Source organism: Mustela nigripes, chromosome 10, assembly GCF_022355385.1.
Source record: "Mustela nigripes isolate SB6536 chromosome 10, MUSNIG.SB6536, whole genome shotgun sequence".
NCBI classification, from domain to species: domain Eukaryota; kingdom Metazoa; phylum Chordata; class Mammalia; order Carnivora; family Mustelidae; genus Mustela; species Mustela nigripes.
Genome location: NC_081566.1, coordinates 18,545,048 through 18,570,961, shown reverse-complemented (window position 1 = coordinate 18,570,961; position 25,914 = coordinate 18,545,048). Strand labels below are relative to the sequence as shown.

The following is a 25,914-nucleotide window of genomic DNA, read 5'->3' as shown; positions in this document are numbered from 1 at the left end:
CTGTGATTTATAAGAGTGAGTGGCCAGGATGCTCACCATCGCAGGAGAGAGAATGGCTATCACCAGTGTCTGGAAATGTCACAAAATCGATGGCTTCATCATGCGCCTGGCTGAGATAAGAGGTGGGAGCACAGGACGGGCAGGCCCGGTTTTCTGCAGGAGAGGGGATATTTCTGGGAACTTGGATGTTCCAGCTTTAAAAGGCGCTCAGAGACGGGCTGTGGAATACAAATGTTGTCCATCCTTGCCAAATATAATACCATCCCAGTAGACATTTCTTGGATAAGATTTCTGTGAATAACTAGCTTGGGTCGGGGATGAAAACCCACTTGGAGTGACAGGAAGATATTGAATTGGACGGCCTCTGGCGTCCCTGCCCAGGCCCAGGATTCACAAATCAGGGGGAGGGGAAAGTCAGGCTGGAAGGACTTTCTTTCCACACAGAGAATAACGTCTCTGGGACTATTTCCGTGGCACATTGTTCCCAGTGTACACGTGGCTGTGCCCTTTTAGAAGTCACGCTTCAGTCCTGATTTGATTACACCCAACTCTTCTCACTGACCTTTGCTCACCAGGCGAGGAGCTGCCGTGGTTAAAGGTCAGGGGTCAGTAAACTTACTCTAACAGGGGCCAGAGAGTAAATATTTTGAGTTCTATGGTCCATACAGTCTGTGTTGCAACCACCCAACTCTACCCTCATGCTGGAAAGCAGCTTTAGACAGTATGTAAATAAATGGGTGTTGTTGTGTTCCAGTAAAACTTTATTTGCACAAACGGGCATCTCGCATGGCCATAGTTTGCTGATCTCTGGTTAAAGGAAAAAAGGGGCTAACGTTGGAAGTCAGAAAGAGTGTAATTCCTCATCGGACCTTCCGTAACAGATAACATGTAAATGTCTGGTCTTTAGGAAAATAAGAAAATATGAGAATTTTAAACATACATGTTAGAGTTTTAAACATGCTGATTGAGAGAAGCCAAAATAGAAAATAGGAGCATGAGAGCTTCGTTACGTAAATAAAAGAACGGAGAAAGGGGCCCGGTTCTTAACTGCTGATTGTGCCAGCTGCTCGGGCCCTCCCCTACAGGTGTTAGTCTGCTGCTCTGTAGCCGTTCACGCATCTTTATCCCCAGGTTTGGGGATGAGTAGGGAGCATCTGAGCCGCAATCAGTTTGCCTGAAAACTTCATTTGTGCTGGGAGGTGCTGTGATACGCACTCCTGTATTACGCAGGCAACCCTCTACTCTCCGTGCGGGCGCCACTTCTGGGGCTTTGCAATTAGGAGCTGCTGCTGCTACTCTGCCCTCCTGATGGGAGAGCGAAATGTGGATTGTTATTTTGTCTTCACTGTATTTCCTTTCCCTACAGAGAATCCTAATTTAGAAATTCTTCCAAGCTAACGACCTTCATTGACTTACTATCAACTTGAATGTGAGCTTTGAAAGAGCATGAGGCCTCTAGGGGCAGGGTACCTATTACTATTCTAGGAGTCGAGTTAGGGAGTGAGGATACATCCCTTGATCTTCTAGGTATTTCTCCTCTTGTTCATGAAACCTTTAGGGACCCCCCTGGGGAAGGATGGGGGGCGGGTCAGGGGAGGCGGCGCAGGCCCTGCAGCAGCAGCTCCCGGGGCCCTTTATAGAGCTGACAGCCACGGTCGTGACAGTTCCGCGTCCTTCTGCCCCTGTGCTTGTTGCAGGAACAAAGGGATGAGGACCCGCCTGGGATGCCTGTCTCACAAGTCAGACTCCTGTAGCGATTTCACAGCTATTCTTCCCGACAAACCCAACCGTGCTCTAAAGTGAGTAGTTTGGCCACACGGCTCTGCCAGGGCGCTCCCCATGGGGCGCCCACCGCTGGGCTGTAGGACCTGTTCTTCTCTAGTGACAGGTTGGCCAGATGAGCCGAGTGACAGTAACCACCCGCCCCTCGGCGGCTCCTTTTATATCCCCAAATGCATGGATGAGAATTTTCCTTTTCAGAACAGGAACCCTCTTTTTTCCTTTCAAGAAAACCATATTATCCACCACTCTTACAAAGCTGTGGTGAACGACGCTTCTTGGTTCTGCTTAGTTGTCAGTCTGAGCTCTCTGTTTGGAAACAAACACTCAAATACATTCTACAACTCTGCTTAGGTTCAGAGAATCTGGGTTCAGTGCCTATACTGGGCGAGGACTGGGCTCGATGATGTCATTGATGCACCTCATTTAACCCTCACAGGGTTGGGGGATGGGGCACCTAAATCCCCATTGCAAAGGTGAAGAGTAAGATACGGAGTCGGAGTCGGAGTCGGGAGCTCAGCCCACTTTTTCTGACCCTAAGGGCAGCTTCTTTCCGTTGTTACCCTGACATGTCTATAGCCTGTGCTTTTTCAGCTTGGTGTTTTAGACTGAAAGCCAATAAACAAATACCCTGAACTCCAGTGTTGAGGTCTGCCATCATTTACTTGAGTGTACACGGTTACGGCAAGAGACTTGCAGGAATGCAGGTGGTTTTCATTGGCACCCTGCCCCCCGCCCACCATTGTTGAGATTTGGTTTCCGGAGCAAACCCCAGGGGTCTGCTGATGGAGAGGGAGGGGCATTACAGAAATATTTAAGAGAGATGTTTCTTCTTTCCTAGGAGACTATCCACAGAAGAAGCCACGAGGTGGGCAGATTCCTTTGATGTGCTTCTGTCCCATAAGTGTAAGTAGAATTCAGGCTTTGTCATGCCGCAGCCAATCATCCGTTTAGCCAAAGAGGCACCAAATACCCACCATGATCCAGGTTCTATCCAGGTTCATGTCTGGGTCCCCCAGACAGCTCCAGTGTCTGCGCTCAGAGCCTCCTGCTTAGGGCAGTATATAGATAACAAGACGTAATTTAAGTGTAGTGGGAAGAGGGCCTTTTTTTCTGCGTTCTGGGTTGAAAGGATGGTCCCAAGAAGCCTTCATGTTTTCAGCAGTTTCAGCAGGAAAGAATTTAGTTTGGGGAGTTGGATTGATGGGCTCAGTGGAAATGAAGGTCTAGTACCCATCCTAGATCTTGTTTATAAAATTAAATGACTCCCCCCACACATGTCCCTGGAAAGTCTTGGTTTACTCATCCATCAAATGAATAATATTCTGTGCATTTTGTTAGTCACTTGAGTTGGCATAGTTTTGTGTTTGTTTGTTGCTTCTTACTTGGGGAGCTTACTACCCTGGCTGTAGCTCACTCTTCTGTTTCTGGCTGGGTGTGGGTTTTACTAGAATGCATTTCTGCTATCTCTCCTCTTCTGTTTTCCCAATACCCCCCCCCCCCCCCCAATTGCAGAAATAATCATGCGTATTTTCCTGTGGCAAGGACACTTTGACACTGGTCAAACTTTTCAGTTCTTGCTTTTTTCTCATCGCAAGCAAGTCCAAATTCATCGGGCTTTAAAATCCTAGTACCATGAAACACATGGGAGAGGCAGAGCAGGGGCCAGGAAGACAGAGGGTCTTTTGCAAAGTAAAGTTTTCACGCAGACCTTCAGTCCTCCTTTTAAATTCTCCCTGTCAATACTAGAAATCTTGATTGATCTGGGAGCTGAAGGGTTGCTTTTAGCTTGGAGTCTCGTTTCTACTTAATTGGGGACATGATTCTGTACAAGGAGGTTAAGGGCATTGGTTGGTAGTCAGACCTATGTTCTTGATCTGGACCCAGCTCGGCTACTAGATAATTGAGTGGCCTTGTTGGAGTCTCCCAATCTTCAGATGTCCTCAGAAGTGATTTTGCTTTCCTCTGGATCAGCACTTCCCTCTGACTAGGCCCCTGATCCTAATACCGGTTACCAAATGCTCTTGAATACATTTTAAAACGCAATACGAGATCTAAGAATAAGCGTGTATTTGCAGCATGTAGTTTTGCGAGACAAATAGTCATTTTAGTGTTCTGCAGATTACACTTAGGAAGGAAAACAAGGCAGCAGAAATACAGCGTGTGTGACATGTGGCTTATGTCACAAACAGCAAGCTTATGTGGTGGCTTTGCCAAGGTAATGGCATATGTACAATGATAGTGAGGGTTTCCCAGTAAGGCTTGTTCTTTATGGGGCCATTTTTGACTTCTTTTTTGGAGTCCCAGTAGGCTAAACAAGGGTTGCTATTAACTTAAGCCTTCTTTTCTGGCTGTATTTGCTTCAAGGTCATCTTAGAGTTTGGTTTTTATTCCAACCTCATGACTGACTCACTTAGTTCAAGTCCCTGAGGCTGTTTCCTCGTTCTGAAATGGTGATAGAAATACCTGTGTGCTGCCTGTCACCGGGGTCAGGGAATCTTCATAAGAGGACGCCTTCAGATGATTTGGGGTTCTCTACTTAAAGGTGTTTTATAAGAATATGGCGGTATTTGAGTGATGGTTTTATTTATAAAATGCAAAATAAACATGCCTGAAGAATAGGTTTGCAGGGACGCCTGGGTGGCTCAGTTGGTTAAGCGGCTGCTTTTGGCTCGTGATCCCAGCATCCTGGGATCGAGTCCCACATCAGACTCCTTGCTTGGCAGAGAGCCTGCTTCTCCCTCTGCTTCTGCCTGCCACTCTGTCTGCCTGTGTTCTCTCTCTCTCTGACAAATAAATAAAGTCTTAAAAAAAAAAAAAGAATAGGTTTGCAAATTTCACCAATTATTAATGTGGAGCCATTATAGACAGAGTTTACAGTGGGTCAGTCAACAGATGCAATCTTGGGGTATATTTGGAGTGCTGCTCTGGCAAGACCTGGAGATTTAAGGGCTTCCATGTTATGTGATTCAGTGACTTGTGACCTGAAGAGGCGTGCTTCTGCTTCTGTGGGGGATGGCTTCGGTTTCCAGGGACTCTTCTGAGACGGGGATTCCACTAAGGGGTTACAAGCTGACGCCAGATTGCTTCTTTGTCCCAGACCGCTGCAGAAATAGGTTTTTTGAACTGTGCGGTTCTGTGATCTGTCTTGGAGTCCGATGTTCTGTTTTGATTTCTGTTTCACACGGAAATAAAAAGCCAATGGAGTGCATGCATTTGAGAAGAGAGAGACCTGTATTCATGGGTCGCTGGCAGAATTTCCAGGTTTTAGAGCTTGACCGCTCTCTCCCTGTGAAGGCTAAGGGTACAGAGCCAGGTTACCTTGAAGGGTGTTGACAACTTTCTTAAAGTCTAATTAATTTGGGCTAATATTGGGACTCAATTAGGGCTGATTAAGCTTTTCCAAAGGGATTGCATGTGTGCTGGTCCCTTAGGAGGGACAGCAGTTGATCAGAGGTGTGCAAGGCTTTCAATTAAGATAGCAAAATGTCCTCAAAAGTAAAGAAAGGAGAATCACTGAATGAGCTTCCAGAAAAAAACGTGCATTAGTCTAGAAACCAACCCCCTGGTAATCCTTCCTACCTAGGCAACTGTCCTCCCTGAGTTTTCCATTTCAGATAATTCAGATCATTATTTTTGTTCCCATTCTCAATTTATAGAGCATTTTTACCCTCCCTGTGCTGCCTGGCTGTTTGGGGCCCTCATTTATTTGAAGAAAGGTGTACTGAGTGTTTATTATGTTCGAGGTCTGTGTGAAGCAGCTGGTTGGGGGCGGGGGCCCCGAGCGGAACAGGACAGCACCTCCCTGGTGAAGAATGCAGCCTTCGGAGACGCGGACATGCATACAAATAACATAAAAAATAACCCAGCGTGCTGCCTACAGACAAGGGAGCTTCAGGATTTCAAATAGAATCTCGACATCCGATGCTCCTCGTCGTCCTGTTTTGTGGGTATTAGAAGTCCTCACCGGCCTGACGGCAGCAGGGCTGCTTTGGGTGTAGAGCCTGGTTTCTACTTAATTGGAGAAGATGCTTCTGTGCAATTAAGTTATGAACGTTAGCTGGTTGTCAGACCTGCGCACGAACGGTGCTAACCCGCCTCTGCTCCCAGAGAGCTGGGTTGCCTTGACGGAATCCCTCCGTCTTCTGGAAAATCTGGTTCTTCATCTATGCAATGAAGGATCTGGAAGAGGATGTCTCAGACACTGGATCCAGTCCTACCCTCTTGTTCTAGGATGCTGAGACGGGGCCATTAGCAGACGCCCAGGCAGGTGGTTTGAGTCAGCGCTGCCTGCCGGGTTATGTAAAACCCCTTCAAAGCGGAGATGGTTCAAGCAACCAAATGAGGGGCGAAAGCACCTGTGTTGGGAAGCTTTCTCTCCTGGACAGGGTCCTGCTGTGTGGGGAACACTTCTCAGGCTCCAGCCTCAGGAAAAGAAGAAAACAACCTTGTTTTTTAAACTTGACAGTGAAAAGAAATTTGGAAAGCAAATATTTAGAGCAGTTTGGTTTCCAGTCACATTTGCTTATAAAGCTGAAGAGGCATGCATGGAGGTCTGGGGGATAGCCACCTGCTGAGGGCTTTTTTTTTTTTCTTTTTAAACTAAGAAATGAAAAATAAAATTGAAATTGCTGATGACTTTATTAGCTAGCGAAGGATTTCTAATGGGGGTTAAGTTGGCATCTTTCTCCTGCTCACCAGGGGACAGTTAGACGTGGTGTCTGAGCTGTGCACTTAGGCTGCTCCTGGGTGTGTGTGTGTGTGTGCGCACACCGAGAGGCCTTCCTGTGTCTGTAGCTTATACCCAGGAGAAGGAAGGCTCCCAGCTTGCGGGAGATGTGTTTTCTGACGGGTTGCGGGTGAGTGGGCACAAAATTGTCTGTCTTCTGCTTCGATTTCCTCATGAGGCTCAGGCATATGCTTGTTATTTGTCCTGCTTTTAGTGGGACATTCAGTCCTGAACTCTGATCCAGTTCAAACTCGGAATCTCCCTCCTTCTGTTCTTCCTCCCTCCTTCCTTTGTGGGATTTTTTTTTTTTTTTTAAACATAAAAGTTAGATTATTCCAGTTAGAAGAGGAAGCTGTAGACACGGTTCCTTCCCCTTCTTCTCCCTTCTTTCAGCCTGATCCCACACCTGGGTGACAGAGCACTTTCCCCTGGGCCTCCATGTGGTCCTTGGCACAGAGCACGGAGGGTCTATGCTGAGCTGTCCCCACCAGGCCCAGGGACTCCAGATTAGTGGACTAGTACAACTGAAAGCTCTTTTGCGTGCACAGAATTAGTATCCATCTCTGCGAAAAGGAGTCCAATAAGGAAGCTTTTAGTTTTTTAAAATTAGCCCCTTTGGGATAATGATTGAGATACAGAAAAATTTAACAACTTGATCTGGTCACACAGCAACCAAGCAGAATACCTCAAGCAAGCAAAAGCATGAAAGTTACGAGCAAATGAAATTCCTTAATTATTCATCCAAATGGTCATTAGCTTTAGAATGTACAGTTTAACCATCTAGTTCCCACTCACTGCATAGCCCTCCCCACATCCTTCGCCAAGCCCCCCAAATCCTAGAACAGTGTTAGTGCAAGTGTGATCCAAAGAAGGCAGCAGCTGCTGGGAGCCTGTAAGAGATGAAAATTCTGGAGTTCTGTCTCAGACCTGCTGGGTCAACATCTCCGTGGCCTAGGGGCGCAGGAAATTTTTCTCAAGCCCTCCAGTAATGTTAAGGCCCACCGAAGCTTGAGAAGCACTTCTCTAAAACCTAAGGGAGTAACACGATGAATCTGGAAGATCGTGGTGAGGCAGGTGGTCTGTGCTTTCCAAGAAACCCACTGAGCTCTGGATTACAGCCTTCCAACGTCCCGAGGCAACACGTCCCTTCGATGGCCTGTCGTCCGTGTATCGCCAATGCCGGCTACGTAGCAGGTATGGTGGACGGGGGGGGGGGGGGGGGGACAGTAAAGAAACAAATAGAGCAAGTGTGTTTTCTGGATAAATGGAGGCTGAGGGTTAGAGAGATGGGAGGTCTACTCGGGTCGGAAGAAGCTTCTCTTCCTCCTTGCCAACCTGTCTGCAGTGCTAGAATTTTTACTTGCCCCCAGGAATGTGGGTGCCTTTAGCCTTTGAGAAGGAGTGCCTGGAACCGATAAGACAGTAACTCTTCCAAGCCTGCTGCAAAATCGAATGGAAAGCACCTGGATGGGCCTCCAGCACCCATTCTGTCGCTTACCAGCCGTGTGACCTCCAGCCAACGACATCGCCTCTCTAAACCTTGCTTTCCTCCTCTGTAAAAGGGGCATGATAAGACCTGCCTTGCACAGTTGCTTCGAGGATTAAATGTGATTGTGGTTGTGAAGTGCGAAGCATGATAATGTGACGGAGAGGGAGGCTCCCCAAAGGAGACCGGTTTTGGTGATTTGGGTTATAATCCAACATTAAATTCACTGAGAAAACATGGATTCCTGTTTGCTGGAGATGGCATCAGCTTCTTTCCCCAGGCAGCTGGATGTGTCAGAATCACAGGGGGGCTTATTCAAATTCCATAATACCTCACCCCTCTTTGCCTCAGGAGCTTTTGTCCGATCTCCCTCATCCTTTTCCCGTTGCCCCTCAGACTCTCTCTGGGGATTCGGTTTTCAAAAGCCCTGCAGGCAAATCTGGTATGTTCCCTCTTTGAACCTCCCTGCCTTGTTCCTTTGTTGGCTCAATTCGACAAATACTCCTGGACTTTTTAGCATCTTTTAGGTGATGGACTAGTGCACCTGGAGTTTTATAATACTTCTCTTGTATTGAAGGAGTCATTTGTGAATGCTTCTACCCTGCTAGGGACCCCTTCTCTTTTGTCTCCCCTTCAATACAAACTCCTTGCTAATTTCTCACCATAGCTGCAGATACAGATTCTAGCTTGACTTTTTGTGGTTGTTGTATGATAACATCTCCTGCTTGACAAAATAGGAACAGACATTAGAATAGGGGTTGTAAGACCCACGCCGTCCCCTGTCTGCTGCTACCATGTCCTAGGAATAAGAAATCACCCAAACTTAGAGCCTGTGTCCAGTGTAGGGCTCGATCCTAGGGTCTCTCATGTCCCTTCTGGCTCAAAGAGCCTAAGAGCTGTCAGGTCCTACTACTATTATGACATCCCATCTTGCTGAATGTATACTAGCAAAGTGAAGATCATTGAAGAAAATTATGTTAATCGTAAGACTGAAGTATAATTAGCATGGCAGTTGCTTCCAATAAATGTGAGTAACTGCAAATAGTTTATTCTCTAAATAACCTCCTTATCTAAACCTTGCTAAGCCCCTGTGATGTGTTTAAAAACCTTTATTTTATAGATAACACACACACAAAAGACTTTGATCCTAATGCTGTTCTCATCACAATTTCAAAGTGGTGAACTCAGTTCTGAATGAAAGAGATTTTTGGCTTCACCATCAGTATATGTAGCCTGGGTTTTATAAATATATTTTCCTTTCCTATCCTCTGTCTGACCTTGGAACCAGTTTATTTTTTTTCCTATCGATCAGGGATGCAAGAGGACTCTGGTCTTTTGGGTGGCACTTTAGTAAACAGAGAGGTTTCCTGCCACCACCACCCCCCCCCCCAAATCTTTCCTGTGATCTGGTATTTTTCCAAGCCTGGGAGTTGATCGAGACTCAAGCCCACTCCCATGCCAGCTGAATCAGGGCTCCCGGACCTTGAACTGTTTACCTAAGCTACCCTCCCTGCCGCACCAGCTGCACTGCTCATTCATAGTGACCCAGTTTCTTCTCTTATGTAAGCACCCTGCATCCCAGAACCGAGAGGGAGAATGCCGGCGGCAGGCGGCATGTGCGGCCACGGGGATGTTCTTGGAGATTGTGTGCATGCTCAGGGGGATGCCAGGATTCTGCCGAGTGTTCCAGGAATTCTGGACACAAGCCTTTCCGTTCCCGTGACTAGATCGACACTAATTTCAAAAAATATGTAATGTTCATAGAGCCTTGCCTTCTTAGCATGCCATACAAAGAAAACCAAAGTGAACTGAAAGAATGAAACTAAAAAAAAAAAAAAAAAGAAAGAAAAAAAGGAAAAAAAAAGGCAGATCCTCCTGTCTCTCCTATCTCCCAGGAACCCTTCACCTACTACCTTTAAGTGACCAGGTTGTTTCGGGGAATTAGGGATGTTTACTCTGAATGATGACTCCGTAAGCCACCAAAGTCCCAAACACGCATGGAGTGCTCCCTGAGGGTTGGGCCCTGCGTGTATTAACTCATCTCACCCCCAAACCCCCCCTGGAGCTGCTGGGATCTGCATTTCACAGATGACAGAACTGAGGCATGGTGCCCAAGGAGACAGAGCTAGTTTATGGGTCCAAGCCAGGACAGAAGAGTTTCAGGACAGAACCCCAGGCAGAATAGCATCAGGGATCAGAGACAGGTGACTCTTCCCAGCTTCTTGGAATCTGTGGAGGTGCTAAGGGGGGCCTCCAGTCCCCTAGGTATCTGGGAAGGAGCAGGTTCTGGGGCACTCAGGGGCCCAGGTGTTATGGCCCCCCAAATGGGTCCTTGATTAAAGGAGCGAGACCGGTGCAACGTGAAGGTCAAGCAAAGCTTTATTTCGCACCAAGCATCAAGAATCTAACTGAACGTTCGGGGCTGCGCCTCTTACAAGAGAGAGAGACCCTTCTCTGTTTCATAGACTAGCTTTCAAAGGCAAAGGCCATGCGGTGGGGCCCGGCTACACACAGGTGGCCAATGAGATTGTAACACACAGAGAAAATTGCACAGTGATGCTAGGTGACCAATTAAATTACAGTTTACCCTATAGTAGACATTTGACCCAGCCTATCACACCTTGGTTAGAATTGGCCCCCAAAAGCCTCCCAAAGGGCGGGGCCCATACTCCTTGGTAGCTAGGAAGACAGTATGCTCCCCACCCCCTCCCCACTGATCGGATGTCTCCACCTAGCCTGACCCACCCTTGTATTTGAGCTTTGTTACCTGGGGCTGGTTTCGGGGACTTGTTTTTAAGTAAGTTCCCCTGGGTGGGGGGGGCAGAGTCAATTTAAGTTTTACAACAAAATGGCAGTTCAGCCGGGTTGAGGCTGCTCTGGCTGAATAGGCCCTTACACAGGCAGAGGAGCGAAGCAGGTCACAGGGAGAGAGGCCAGCAAATGCTCATGAGCCTTTCAGAAATAAATGAGTATCCTTCATTTTTAACCAGCCTCAGCTTATGGACAAGCAGAAGGGAAAGAGAGGGTCCTGGTGGAGAGAAGGAAGGGGGAAGAGGGAAGCAGGGGCCAAAAGAGACGGAGGACCGAAGGCCAGGATGCGGGCTGAGCGAGATGCTGACAGTCGGAGAGAACCACACAGAGAGTCCCTGGGAAGAGGGGGGAGGGGTTAGGAGGAGAAGGGAAGGATCTAGGCGAGAAGAAATGCCCTGGTTCTGGTCCCCTGCGATTCCTTTGCTGGGTCCCCTAAGCAGGAAAGGGGGGCCGGGTCTGGGCCAGGTAGTCTGCCTACAAAGGCAGCTGCTGTCACCTGCTCTGGAAAGGGAGGGGCTCCTGCAGCCTGGGGGCAGGGGCTCCACCCGCTTCTCACTTCCACATTCTCAGGTGAAGTTTTTCTTTCCACCGTGGCCCTCCCCGCCCTGGTCCTTCCCCTGCAGGCCTGGGCATGCGGCAGGGTGGGGAGCGAGGGGAACTAGAGGGCAGGGTGAACAGAGGAGAGGGCTGTGGACGGCACCGTCTGTCTGGGGCTTTTGTGAGCTTTTTCTTTGCCACAATCTGTTCTCGAGATGCTGCGGCTTTTCAGGTCCGGACCTTCCCAGGCCTTCTCCCACCCCCTTCCCCATCTCTCCTCAAGCCCTTCTTTTGAAATCCCGGACACATGTTCTGAAGCCAGCCGTGGAAATGCAGGTGACCACATCTTTGGGTGAGGCGCCTGAGAGAGCTCGAGGTCTTTACAGGGTCACTCAGCCATGCTTGATTAGAGTGTCCCCAGGCCACCATTGGGGAATGCACCAGTCTGCTTTGTGTGATGCCCCTGTGCCTTAGGGAGGTGGCCCTGCCGTGGGAGAGAGGAGAGTTTTCGGCAGAATTCAGGTTGTTGGTAGCACCTAGTGGTCTCAGTTGTCACCGCAGATGAGGTGATGGCAGGTGTCCTCTTGCAGGAGAATCTCCAGCTCTGTAAACCAGAGGTCACCTTTGCCCTCCTGTGATGGGTTTTCAGTGTGATTGCTTGATTTGGGGTTTTCGTCCATCCTTCCTTTGGAGGGAGAGCTAAGGTGGGGCTCTCCGGTGATCACGAGGGGAGACACAGGCAGTGGGCTCTGAAGTCATCCGGATGTGTGTGCAAATCCACTGTCCACCTCTTACTGGCTGAGTGACCCCACACATTGAACTTGAGCTCTCCAAGTCACTTGCCCTCGTAGCGAAACAAATTTCTGTGAGAGCGAACATGTGTTGATTTCTGATAGTGAGCCACAGGGCACTTAAACGTGGACCGCTTCATTTCGTCCTCATAACAATCTGGGGGGAGTAAGTCCCAGTATAATTCCCATTTTCCAGATGAGATGAGGCAGGCTTCAAGACATTAGGACCCTTTTCTGAGGTCATGCATATTTAGACCCAGGCTGTCTGACGCCAGGACCTCTGCCTTGACATTAGGTGGGTGTGAGGGTGGAAGGAGTTGATACACGTAGATTGGACAATAGAGGACTTGGCCCGGGGTAAGTCCTCTGTGTGTGGCAGTGACGATGTGGCTGGTGGGGAGGGTGGGAAGCAGTCTGCGGAGAGCTGTGTCTGACGCAGGCAAAGGGAGCGCAGAGCAGAGCGCTAATGTCCCCAGGGAGACTTAATCAGATCCATCCCCCTCACTTTGCAGTTGAGGAGGCTGAGACCCAGGGAAGTTGAATGTGTTGTCCAAGGTCATTGAGCTAATTATGGGTCTGACTCTGATCAGACGGGATGCTCCCAACTGGGACAGTGGCGCTTCTGTCCCAGGTGCACCAACAGGGTTCCGCAGGTTGCCTCCGTGAAGCCAACAGGTGATTCTGAGCTGGGTATGAGTTTGCCACACATTTTACTTCAAAGCCCCACCCCCGCCTGAGTCAGTCTCCACTGCCTCCACGGTCATTCAGTTGAACTCTGTTGCCCATGTCCATCTTTGTCTCTAGGTTGTTCTGCTACCTCAAGATACTCCTCTGCCTTCCACGGTGACTTTCGATTTCTCCCCACCTCATCTGTTGTCATCATTCCTGGAAACATCTCCATCCGTGGAGTTACTCATGGCCCCCTAGTCTTGGGCTGAGACGGACCCCCTGCCCTCCCCCTCCAGCCGTTGCTGGTGTAAGCATCCTTTAGGCCCCGCCGTCAGGCCCAGCCAGGGACTGGACCGCTGACTCCTGTAAGATCGTTGGCTTTGTAGCTTGGTATCCATGCCACTTACTAATCATGTGACCTTGAGTGACTGATCTCACTTCTCCAAGCTTCCTTTATCTTCTACAAAATGACAGTAATTCAGGGCCTATTGTATAACTTCACTATCCAGAGTAGATGCCTGTGGCTCACGGAGCATTTAGTGTGATGTGTGGCTCTAAGTGTGCAGTCAAGGCCCGCAGCGGTCGTTTCCAAAATTCCTTCTCTAATGTCAACCTTTTTTTTTTTTCAGCCTCCTATTATCCTTCTCCCCTTTTCCCACGTTCCAACTTTTAGATCCCACATCCCTGCTGTCTCTGGGTTCAAGCTTCATTTGCCAGCCTGAAGCTGATGGTCCTTTCTTTGAACGTTGGGCGCATCCCCGGAGTCAAATGTCTTGCTCCCTTCCTGGTGCATCGTAGCCTTGTCCAGGAGCTGGAACCTAAGACTTCACAAGTCTTTGCCTGTTTCTCACCCGATTCCTGCTCGTTCTTCCAGAGTAGCTGTTCTGCACCCTTCCCAAACCTCTCTAGCACACACTGGACTTAGAATATTCAACTAATTATTTTTAAATTGTTGCTCAATGTCTGTGACAGTAGACTAGCTTTTGAGTTCTGTGAGGTGGTGACGTCATCTGATTTACTCATGCCATCTCCTCAAGCCTAGGGCATGGAGGTAGACCGTCTTCACAGGGACTTCACCCCAAATTAATGAAGCTCGAGGTTGTTCAGCTTTATACATCTCGGAGATGGCCCTTCCCTAAGCAGTTCTTTCTATCTTCATCCACCCCACTTTCTTTTTTTCTACTTTTGACTTTAAAGAAGACAAGTTCTCCTACTTCTTCTTGGTCCCCTTCCTTGTCTAGGATTTGCCCTCCCCAGATATGTTCTTTTGATTCCTTCATCTTTCTCTTCCCTTGCTCTTTTCCTTCTGCCTGCAAATATGTCTGAAAAGATCTTGCTTTGGCGTCATATGGACCTGGTAGTGAAGCTTGGCTCTTCTTGCTCAGCTGTGGAACTGGGACACGTCTTCGACTTCTGTAAGTAAGACTTAATGTCTTCGTTTGGAAAACCAGAGTGCTACTATCTATGGATCTGCATTGTTGTGAAAATAAATTGAACTGGTGTTTGCAAAATCCCCAGCAAAAAGTATGGCATATAGTAAATAAATAAAATTTCCTGCCCCAAATCCTAAATAAATACATAAAAATAAAACCCTGCCTTCCCTAGGTCCCACCACCTTCTCCAGCTAAAATCAGGCAGGAACTCCTTCATTTTTCTGCACCCAAACTAGAAACTTCCCTGTATCCACATGCAGCCCCTTCTCTTCCTCTCCATCATAATTCTCTTCTCAGGCCCCTTTCTGTACCTTCTGAGGGGCAGCATTTGATCAATTAAACTCTTTCTTTCCTTTAATTGCAACTCCTTCTAGAGGACCAGTCTTTCCTGATTAGATCAGCTTTCAAACACACTCAAGACCATCTTACAACAAAACAAAACAAACAACACAAACACACACAATAACAACAACAAAACCAGAAAACCCCCAAACCTTCTTTCCTGACCTCCTGTTTCCTTCCAGTTATGCTGTCTGATCTCTCTCTTCCCCGTGTTGCCAGAAACATCTAAATGGACTCTTTCTGCTTCCTTTCCTCTTAATCACGCCCACGTTCACCCCCGTGCCCAGGGCCCCCATCCCACCACTGGAACCGCACCTGCCCATGGTTGCTGAACCTTATCACCAAGTCCAACAACCGTGTCTCAGACCATAGCTCGCTTGACCTCTGGGTAGCACTGGACACATGGCTGTTTCCTCTTTCCTGAAAGCTTCGCTTCCCTGGCCTTTTGCAGTCCTGTGTTATCCTTCCGTCTCTCTGGCTCTTTCACAGACCTCTTAATGTGCCTTGTAAGTAGGCTCGGTCATTGTTTACACTAGTTTTCCTGAACTCTTTCTAACAACTCAGACATTCTTAATGACGGGCCTTCCCGGTATGGCTCTCCCTTCCTGTGATTCTCTTCTCCCTCCCCTCCGCCCCCCACTTCTTGCACAAAGCTTCCTGCTGCTCCACTTCACGTCCCAGCCGAGAAGCTTCTCTCCCTCCTGCAAGTCTTCCCTCCCGTCCTTAGATCTGGCTCAGGCATCCCCGCTGGGTGCTTTCACAGCAGCCCGTGCTTCCCCTGATGTCCCACTTATCACGCACTCCGTAACTACCAAATTATGGTTTCTTGGCTCAAATGGCCCTTTCACTGCAAGTTCTGAGGGCTTCGTTGTGGCTGTTTCTAGCACACCTTGTGGAACGCCTGGTTCCCCTAATGGGCGTGTGAATGAGCGAATGAATGAGCGGAGGCTCACATTCATGGCTGTGTTGGGTTGGGAGTTTGTATACGTTGTATTTTTCATGCTACACAGTCTTACCTGGGCGAACTCTGTCAAGCCTGTTCTCCAAGCATCAGCTTCGTCCCCTGCCAGACTGGGAGAAGTACAGCGACATTCCTGAAAGGGCTTGCGGGCGTTCTCTCTTTTTCAATCCTCACAAGGGCCCAACAAAGCGGAGACTTCGATGATGGGAGATAATGTCTGTCTCTTGTCTTCCGTGGGGTTGGAGAGGTGCCCTAGCAGTGTTATCGTGACCAGCACCAGCAAGGGAGGCAGAAAGGTAGTTTTCTTGATCTGTAACTGGAGTCAGGTGGCTCACAAAGCGCCTGTTTCTGCTCGATGGAAAACAACACAAAAATCTGACACAAGCACCAAACTTCAGCTTGCCATTCGGAGTATTTGCTCTCTTCCAGACAGAGGACGTCCTGCCAAGTTACTCTTCCAAGCCACTTTGAATTTACTCTTTCCGATGAATGCACAGTGTTTTTGGGTTCTCCCCCCGCCCTTCCCACAGGAGACGGCTTTTGGCCTGTGGTCCTCATGTCCTCCCTGCATTCACTGATCGCGTCCATGGCTCTTGTCCTGTGTGAACTAGTCACCGCTCAGAGACTGCCTTGCTGGACCAGCTCCACGTTGGCTCTCGCGGGCACTGAGTCTCCTTGGAGCTTGCACAGCTTCGGCTGGTGTTCCGTCCAGTCACTGCCCTGTGGCCTCTGCTACAGGGGCCCCTTCTGCAGGCAATGACAGTCTCCTGGCGGGCAGGCGAGCTCTCAGATCTGAGTTCCTCAGAGCCTGTGGAAACTTCTGGAGTCCATCTGTAAGAACTTGGAGGAGAGAGGTGTGGCAAAATAGAGCATCTGCAGGGCATTTTTATGGGCAGATTTTATGACCTGTTTTCTGATGTATTTGTATATTAGCAGTTAAAAAAGAAATCGTTAAAACTGAGTGAATGATTCTCCGGTCATCTCTGTGCCTCATCATCCCGTGTTAGTGCTTCACGCTCTCTTCGATTCCCCTTTTATCTTGGGTTTCTACTCCCTCCTCTCAGGGCTTTAAACCCAGGGTTGGAATGAGGGTACGTGGGGTCCTGAGCCAACCTCTCCTATGGGTCTAACCTGTGCTACTCTCTTCTTCCTTCCCTGGCACAGGAGCAATTTTATTTCCATCCTGCCTGATGGGAAACAGCCTCACATCATGTTCTGCTTTCTCCATACTCCGTATCTTAGAGAACTATATGTCTTGTCTTTTTTTTTTTTTTTTTAAGATTTTATTCATTTATTTGATAGAAAGATCACAAGCAGGCAGAGAGGCAGAGGGAAGCAGGCTCCCTGCCGAGCAGAGAGCCCGATGCGGGGGTCGATCCCAGGACCTTGGGATCATGACCTGAGCCGAAGGCAGAGGCTTTAACCCACTGAGCCCCCAGGAGTCCCTATATGTCTTGTCTTAAGGTGATCATATGTCCTGGTTTTTGTCTGTGGTGAGCATGGTTATGCTCATTGTGTCTGTGTAATTAATAGGCATGCCCCCCTTCACTCTCAAAAATGTACTGGCTTGGAGGGTAAACTTCATGGCTACCCTACGTCTGTTAAGCACTTTACACTCAGGCCTCCAAACTTAGATTTCTTTTCAATTTAAAGCTTAACTGTGGCAATTCCATCAAAACCCTTTTCTCTCAAGTTCCTGGCTCTTGCAACTAAGAGTCTTGGTTTTTTATGACGATTATTCCAGTGTAGGGCACTACCACATCTATTTTGAAAGACAAAGATACCCAATGACTTTTTTTTTTTTTTTTTTCGATTTTACTTATTTATTTGACAGAGACACAGCAAGAGAGGGAACACAAACAGGGGAGAGTGGGGGTGTGGGGCGGAAAGCAGGCTTCCTGTGATGGGGGGCTTGATCCCAGGACTCCGCGATCATGACCTGAGCTAAAGGCAGACACTTAATGACTGAGCCTCCCAGGCGCCCCCTCCCCGTGACTTTCTAATTAGAAATGAAACTGGTTCACAAAGGTAAAGACAGACATTTAAATATGTTGATAGCAGGAGGCGCCAGGAATCCCTGGGACGATCCTGGGCAGCTCCTTGTCCTGGGTCACACCTGTGGGCCTCGGATGCCCAGGTAATCCCCTCCCTCAGCATTTAGAACTGTTGACATTTTGTCCTCTTAACAAGTTTTAGAAACGAAAAACAAAACAAAACAAAAACAACATTCTTGACAGAGCCATTTTTAATCAGTGCAGTAACTTCCTTCTAGGCTGTGTCTGCCCATCCCCTGAGGACAGTCTGTAGAAGGAAATAGCTCTTATTTGAGTAGAGGAGAATGTGTTGAGGGTTAAGACAATTTATAACCTATATTTTCATATAAAAACATTAGCTGAATGTATAGGCTATCAAGGGGTGTTGTTTTCCGAATCTACGTGGTAACCCTGCTCACCTTACTCTGATTGGAAACTCTCCTTGGCAATATGCATGACATGGATTTAAAAAAAATGAAAAAGATGTGTTCATTGTTAAATCATTTGGGAGGAAAATTCTAATTAATCTTAATTAAAACATGTAATTTGATAAGCAAGATCTTTTAAAACAAAGTATCCAGAGGCTAAACCATTAAAACACAGCACCTCAGAAGTTTTTTAGAAGAGGCTAGGAACCCTGTGAAGGTAACAGAATGGCTTTAGTGACTGAATTTCAGTGTGTACTTTCAGGCTTTCTTCTGGTAGTAGTGAAGGATTAGTCCTGAGGCATTCACCCCTTCCTGTAGTTTGTCTTATAACAGGTTGTTTTTTTTGTCAGGGTGGTTAACGTGGATTAGGGTAGGGAATGCATTACAAATATTACTTTGGCCTAATTAGAAACACAGGTTCACCAGTGGACTCAGGGGACAGAGGACTCTACATTAAAGGACAGGCAGTGACCACCAAAGATTGATGAAGAGTGACCAGGGCCCCCTATAGTCATTATTACTATGGCTTCCTCAACACTTCTCCCTCCTATCACTGCAGTCCTTGAGCCCCAAGTAGAGCTTGTCTCCAAGGGTACCTGTGTGTTTAAGAGGTAGGGTCTTCAAGCAGATGTGGGGCAGTGGGGCTTGGACAGTCAGGGCTGGTCTCACATTATGGCTGCCCTTCTCTCTTGCTTCTGCAGTTCATGAGCTTAAGTCCCTTCCTATCTGTCTTCCTTCCCCCTCCCTCCACATCCACAGATGGGGTGGCTGCGTTCCGCGCCTTCTTGAAGACAGAGTTCAGCGAGGAGAACCTGGAATTCTGGCTGGCCTGTGAGGAGTTCAAGAAGACCAGGTCAACTGCAAAGCTGGTTTCCAAGGCCCATAGGATCTTTGAGGAGTTTGTGGATGTGCAGGCTCCGAGGGAGGTGTGTTGGTGGTGGCAAGAGTCTTCTATCCATGGATCCATTGCACTCCTTGTTGGGGTTTGAGCCAGTCTTGATGAGTACTGTCTTCTAAACTGAGCCTTACCTCTCTGATGGCTCTTAATGGGGGGGAGGGGGGAGGAACACTTTAAAGGTGCAGAGCCTGGGACTTCTAAAAAATTGTTCTGTAAGGGAGTGTTTTAGCTGTCAAGCACGCGCCTGTAGGACCTGTGTTTCTATAGGGATTCTGCAAGGACAGATGCCGTTGAATCCATATTAGTTTCCTAGTGGAAGGCAGCAAGCCTTAGTGGGAGGAGCATCCACTTGTTCCCAGCTGTGTCGTCTTGGCCAAGTTAGCTAGTCTCTCTGAACCACGTTTTCCCCAGTGTAGAAGAGTATAATACCCCGTATCATTCAAGACTACTCTTGAGTATTAGGGATAAAGCACCTGGTCAACATCTGCCACTGCTCCTTAATGAGTAATTATAGTCATTTCTATTATCTTATGATAACTTACTAAAATAATAAAATGAATTTCTATGTATGGCTGCGCTGAGTTATAAAACAGAATTTTACTTGGGAAGGTTTTATAGAAGAAAAATATTTGCTATCTATGAGTTTTGGTGCATTATATCCCTGAAGCTCTTCAATTATCCTTTGACTTGAGATGGAGGAGGACTTTGGCCAGTGGCCAGGACATTGTAGGCTCCTTATAATACTGCTTGGAACAGAGACGTCCATTATAACCATAGTCTCTCCTCTTGGGGCATTTGTTTCCTTAGTAGTTAAGAAAGAACAAGAGGGCAAGCTTACTTTAAGGAATCCACATTAATACTTACCTTCAGTGTTACCCTTTTCCTGGCATGGTGAAGCCTCCTGGCTTAGGAATTAAGTGATTTGGGATTTTGCCTTGGCTCTGTTACCAACTCTCTATAGTACTTTAACCAGCTTTTCAGTATCTCCTTTCTTCAGTGTCCTTATCTGTAAATTGGGATGAGGAATATTGGGTCTTCAGACTTCTCGGGATTCTTGCTGGGATCGAAGGGGATGACCTCTAAGAAAACAGTTTGAAAAGTATGAATAAGCTTACATGTGTAAGACACTGTCATTAATAATTATTGTACAGCTAGGAGCAGCTGCCAGACACCTTGGCCCTTGAGGGCCTGTGACCATGCTTTCTGTTTGTGTCTCCAGGTAAACATAGACTTCCAGACCCGAGAAGCCACGAGGAAGAACATGCAAGAGCCATCCCTGACTTGCTTTGATCAAGCCCAGGGAAAAGTACACAGCCTCATGGAGAAAGACTCTTATCCCAGGTTCCTGAGGTCCAAAATGTACTTAGATTTGCTGTCCCAAAGCCAGAGGAGGCTCAGTTAGACCTCAGATGGGGACTCTTGGAGATCACTGGCTTTTCCCCTCCCTTTGCTGCCAAGACCATATTCTAACATGATATGTCATAGGTGTTCACAAAGCAATGGCACTTAGGTTGGGAGCCTGGGGATGAGAAATGGATGAAAGGCCATTCCAAAGTAAGATCCAGTCACCAGAGATTGGACTCTTCCATTTACCCATGTTTGTGTTTCGGTTAGTGGTAGCACCTTGCTGCTATTACCCTTTTATTGGGTCAGCAAATTGCCCTCCATAATGCCTTGGGTCATTGCCGCTGAGAAGGCAGATTTGCTACGCTGGGCTATGTGTAAATAATGCAAATGCAATTTCCACCACCTCCACACCCTCCTCAGTTAGGATTCCTGACTCTAACTTGTACCATACCCCTGTGAGGAAGAGCTTAAAGACTCTGGCTCATGTTTGTGATTTGCTGTCACAATGTAATGACCAGTCCTGGGTGCTGGGACCTCACCATGGAGAGAGGTCTCTGGGGAATCCCAGGTATCTAGCACTGTCGTTAACGGGTGGCCTTGGGAGAAGAGGCAAACTCCATGGCTATTTCTTCCATTTCCATTGGACCAGTATGAGGAGCTGTGATCACTGCCCATCTTAGCCTAGGAAATTCACAAGACTTTTTTACCCTCACAATTCCAGGGAGGGTCTTGGGAGATGCCTTTCATGAGTTCTGGTGTGGATCTGCTTTTAAGAAGGATACAGCTTGCAAATCTTCTTCAGTTCTACCAAGAAATATTCCAGAAGTCAAATGACCAGGGAACATAGCACCAGTAGACTTTTGTGCAATGGGGCACCATATATCCTTTCTGTTGCTTACTATATTCTCTGCCCTCACCTCCCTGAGGCATCACACATCATGATCTCTTAGACTGACAGACAGCTCGACAAAGGGAGGTGAATTCCCATAGCATGGACAGCTCTCATGGTGCCTAATACTTTACTTGTCTCTCCCTGTCCCCCCTTCCATGCAGGTCATGTAATTATGATGGGGGAGAATGGGAATTTAGGCTGTAACTCTCCAGCTTGCTTCCTGGGAGCATGCTTTCTTAGAAAGGTCTCTCTCATGAGGGCCACCCTTGGCTAATCAGCAACTTCCTTCTTGATCTCTGACTTTTTGGGATTGAACATGGAACAGGAGGTGAGGCTAAGATCACTGTGAACATCTGGCTGTGGAGAATCTTCCTAAAATGCTTTCACGGTACCCTGCGACTGCTTTTGGAGCTGTGTCAGGAAACCCTTCCTTGGAGGACAAGCATAAAGCTCTAGCTGACTGAGAAAAAGTGGACTTTGGCACAAGTCTGTAACGCCCAAGATGTGACTCCTCAGCAGAGAGACCAGAAAGTGGAAGAGGAATCTGGAAGAGGTCAGTCTCCAGCTGGACCAAATCATGGAGAATATGGTGGAAGTACTATTGGGATGATTCACAGCCAATGGATTTGGATTCATTGCAGATCTCCAAAACTTTCAGCTTGACTCAATGGAAGAACTACGATTAGGCACAAACTCTGGAGTTTTGGTGACTGAGAACTGGGCTGAAGCATTCTCCCTGTGTGGGGCGATGGGCCTCTTTAGATGCACCAGATTCCAGCGTTTCATTCCTTTCCAGACACTCTGTGAAACTCTTCCTTCTTTGGCTGCAGCTAGTCAAGTCCAAGGGGGCTCTTGAGTCGCCCTGGTTTTAGGGTCCATTGCCCTGCCATGACACGTTATATCTGTAAGCGAGGGTTGGCGAGTCTGTCTGAACCACCAAGGAGAGCGAGAACACATGCCACCTGGCCCTCACACTGAAGCATCCTGTGAAATCTCACATTCAAGGACTCTGAAGCCTTGAACGGGTGTTCCTAGTTAGATCAGGTAGTGTCCCCCTACCCCCACTGGTAAAAAACCATTCTTAGCTAAAGCTGCCAGAATTAATTTAATGATCAAATTCTTGAACAGGGTATTTTAAACATTGTTTACACATGAAATGTGCAACTGCTGCCAACTCTACTGTTGAATATGAGGTGCATGTAAGTCAGAACAGCACAGAGCTCCCGAAAAATGGAATGTTTAAGAGGGGCCTTTTTACCGCTTCCACTGTCCCCAGAAGTCTGCACAAGAGTGTTGGGCCGTGGCCTCCCCTGAGGCCTGGAGTTCTTGCCAATGGAATGAAGGCTGCAGATGGCGATGTCATGGCGCCCGGTGACTCCCCCCCCATGATGGGGAGGCGTGAAGGACCAAGCTTGGGTGTCCTGAATTTTGCCGCTATGGGAGGGTATGTGGGCGTGTGTCTGTGTGTAGAGGAACGTGATAGCTCTATTTATGGTACTCCCGTGGAGTGTCTGCGTGCGTGCGTGCTTATGTGACCACTGTGAGCGTGAGTCCAGTACCCCACAGAGATGGTCTTCCCATGCGGTGGAGCTGTCCTCACACGCTTTCTGTCCTGCTTTCCACAAAAGGCACGGAGCTCTCTGCTCCGATGCCTAAGTTCAGGCACTTAGGTCATGCCAACCCAGATTTTGGTCTGTGATGAAACAAAGAAAAATGTTTACAACATCTAGAGCAATATCAAAGCATACCTCATCCCCGACCTTCCATGTCTCCCCGTCCTGCCCTCTCTCCTAGTTCCTCTTCCTTGGGTCCTCGCCTGCCCCATTACGTGGGCATCTGCAGGGGCCCCTTCCGTGTAAGGTCTTCCTTTAATCCTCATGCCGGGCTCGTGCTGTGGACTGCCTTCTGGGCTCAAGGCATGCTCTGGGCCTGGGCACTTTGAAGACCCAGGGCAAGCCAGGGCAGGAGGCCAGGCAGAGCGGTGGATTTTAGGACTGCTCTCCACCCCACAAGTGGGTTTTCGGCCCCACTTGAGTGTCAGCCTGTTTTTAAGCCAGTGGGAGATGACCTGTTGCCTTGGGCAAACCAAACAGAACCTAATCTATGACAACCCTTCACAGTCGCAGGGTGCCTGTGGGGTGAGGACGCTCAGCATCCTCGGAGCGTGCCCAGGGCTTACTGGGAAAGCCTGTTACAAGTGCTAATTCCCAGGACGCACACCCAGAGATGCTGATCCGAAAGTCTTGTGGGGGGGCACCCAGAAAACTGCAGTTTTAGTAAGTTCCCATGCAGTAGGCTTGGAAAGAAGATGGTCTAAGAGAGTGGCTCGCAGCCCTGGCGGCTCCTAGGAATCCCCTGGCGAGTTTTCAGACCTAAATGTCTAGGTCCCACCCCAGAACAGCTTGGGGATGGGACCCACGGCAGCAGTTGTTTGTTTACAGCGACCCGGGTGATTCCGCGTGGATGAGGTCAGGAAGCACCGGCCTGGGGAGTGAGAAGGAGCACGGCCGAGATTAACGGGGGGCTAGGCCTAGAGGGTAGAGCGCACGCAGAGGCAAACAGGCACAATAATGGGGAACCTGCCAGCCTTGAGTCAGACTCTGGGGGGCTGCACCCTGTGCTGTCTCAGTCCGACGTGCTCCTTTGAGATGAAAATGGTTTTGCCCCAGTTGCACAGGGCATGAGGCAGCGATCGGGTCGGCCGATGACAGGGAGCTCTGGAGGGTGTCTGGAGGGAGCTCTGGAGAGGTTTCCCTACGCAGCCAGCCGAGTCTCTCATTCGCAGTGCTTCCTCCAAGCTCGCCTCCTGGGCCTCTCCATCCTTCATGAGTGTTCATGCCCTCTGGTCATTAGCCTTAGGTCGTGCCTCTGTGTCCAATGCCCTCTGGTCATTAGCCTTAGGTCGTGCCTCTGTGTTCAAGGCCACGCGACAGGGTAGGTGGAACTCAGGCAGTGGGCGAAGGGTGTGTCCTATCCTGGGACTGTCATGCCCTTTGGGGCTTTCTTTTCCAAGGCCACAGTGGGGTTTCAGTTCCTGCGCTAAGCCCTCACGATTCCCTCTTCGGTCTCAGGCTGGATGGGCAGCTGGAAGATTCCCAGTGGATTTTCTTCTTTGGTGCTCGCCCCAGAACTTGCTGCTCGGAGCAAACCAAAGCTGTGAAATGGTGTTCTGCCCAGGCAGCCGGCCCAGCCTCTGGGTAGGGCGAGGGCCTGGGTCCTTTTCCTTGGCGGGGCCAGGGTGACCCCATCCCCCGGGGCCCTGGACTGTGAGGGAAAGTCATGAACCCATTGTGTCAAGAGGGTAGGAGTGGGGAAGACTGAAGAGGAAGGAACAGGACGGGAAAGGCAAGCGGCTGACGTGGCGTCCGCTTCTCCACGAAGCAGAAGGGACAGTGAAAAGCAGCACGTTCAGGGGCAAGACGGCCCCCATCGACATGAGTGCCCAGAGCTCTCCTGACCCTGGGTGTGCCTACGCCCAAGCCAAGCAGAGGAATTCCACGTTCCATCTGACGCTGTCCTGCAGTCGGCCGAGGGTCACCCTCTCTAAGTAGGTGTCTCTCCGGGTCAGAAGCAAGGGAGGCGGAGAGCCACCCCTGCCTCTGAGAACCTGTGCCACTCGGCATGAGGCTGTGGAGGAAGCTGCCGAGAGCAGCCACGTCTCCCGGTCCCCCTGGCCTCTCAGGACCCCACAGGATGCTGTGGGCCCGGATGGGAGACGGCAGGACGGGGCCGCCAGCCTTCCCAGGCGTGAGGTCCAGGCCGGCTCGGCGCACCATGTGCCCTTGGTGGTGGTCCCTCCCATCGGACCCTTCTGCCGCCGTCCCTCTGCCGCGTGCAGGGAGAGGCGGCCGCGTGGCCGGGTCACGGGGCGTGCACGGGAGATGCGCGACAGCTCATCTGCCGTAGGAACCGCTTGGCTGATGGAGTCCTCATTGAGTTGTTTCATTCCTGTGCAAAGTGGAATCCTGTCATTCGCCTCGACTATACACAAGGCTGGGAGAACATAATAAACAGAGAGCCTGAACACGCGGCCCTCCGCTCTCTGCCCACACTTCTGGCCCGCTGGTTCTTTGTGACGAGACAATCCACCTGACACGTGGACTCCCCGCCGGGGTGGGGTGGGTGGGGTGGGGGTGGTGGCCGGCAGGGGGCTGCCCGGCGGGGAAAGCAGCCACGTGGGTGGAACTGGGGTGGCAGTGGTTTGGGGTCGTGTGGGGGGTGGAGGGTGACTTGGGGCCCACGAGGCTGGCCCTGGAACGGTCAAGTGCCGAGCAAACACGAGGTGGTGTTTTTATCAGCACCACCTACTGCTTGACATGCAGGGAGAGAAAAGGCGGAGGGATGGTTTATGTGTTTGTTCATCTGGGGCCGTCTGAAAACCGAGTGGGCTGCTCTTGCTTCTAACGGCACTTGGCTTTCTACAATCAGCGTGTCCCCAAGGAGCATGCTTTAGTCATCAGGCCTTGGCGTGTCTCTGGTGATCGGGTCCCGTGGAGAGGACTGGAGGAGAATGAGGTGTAGTGTCTGCTTGTGAGACTCATCTGTCAGGTGTGGGCATAACGTGGACATGCATCAAATCTTAGTGATCCAAATAAGTAAAATGCACCAGAGAGGGTCTATCTAGAAAGGAAAGCTGATGATTCTTTTTTGTTTGTTTTGTTTTTTTTCAAAGTATTTATTTATTTGACAGAGAGAGAGAGAGAGAGAGAGAGATCACAAGCAGGCAGAGAGAGAGGGGGAAGCAGGCTCCCCGCCGAGCAGAGAGCCCAATGCTGGGC

At 49.1% G+C, this 25,914-nt stretch overlaps 1 protein-coding gene across 6 annotated transcripts in view; it reads left to right on the top strand.

Moving 5' to 3' along the window:
* The window catches only part of RGS8 (regulator of G protein signaling 8), a 41,912-nt gene extending 16,725 nt beyond the window's left edge, over positions 1 to 25,187 (top strand). For all 6 annotated transcript variants that reach the window (XM_059412730.1, XM_059412732.1, XM_059412736.1 and 3 more), the window contains exons 3-6: positions 1,698 to 1,799; positions 2,621 to 2,685; positions 18,759 to 18,925; positions 20,117 to 25,187. In XM_059412730.1, coding sequence (XP_059268713.1) covers positions 1,698 to 1,799; positions 2,621 to 2,685; positions 18,759 to 18,925; positions 20,117 to 20,299 — 517 coding nt within the window. In that variant the 3' untranslated portion in view covers positions 20,300 to 25,187. The remainder of the gene's footprint in view (positions 1 to 1,697; positions 1,800 to 2,620; positions 2,686 to 18,758; positions 18,926 to 20,116) is intronic.
* Positions 25,188 to 25,914: the final 727 nt, after the last annotated feature.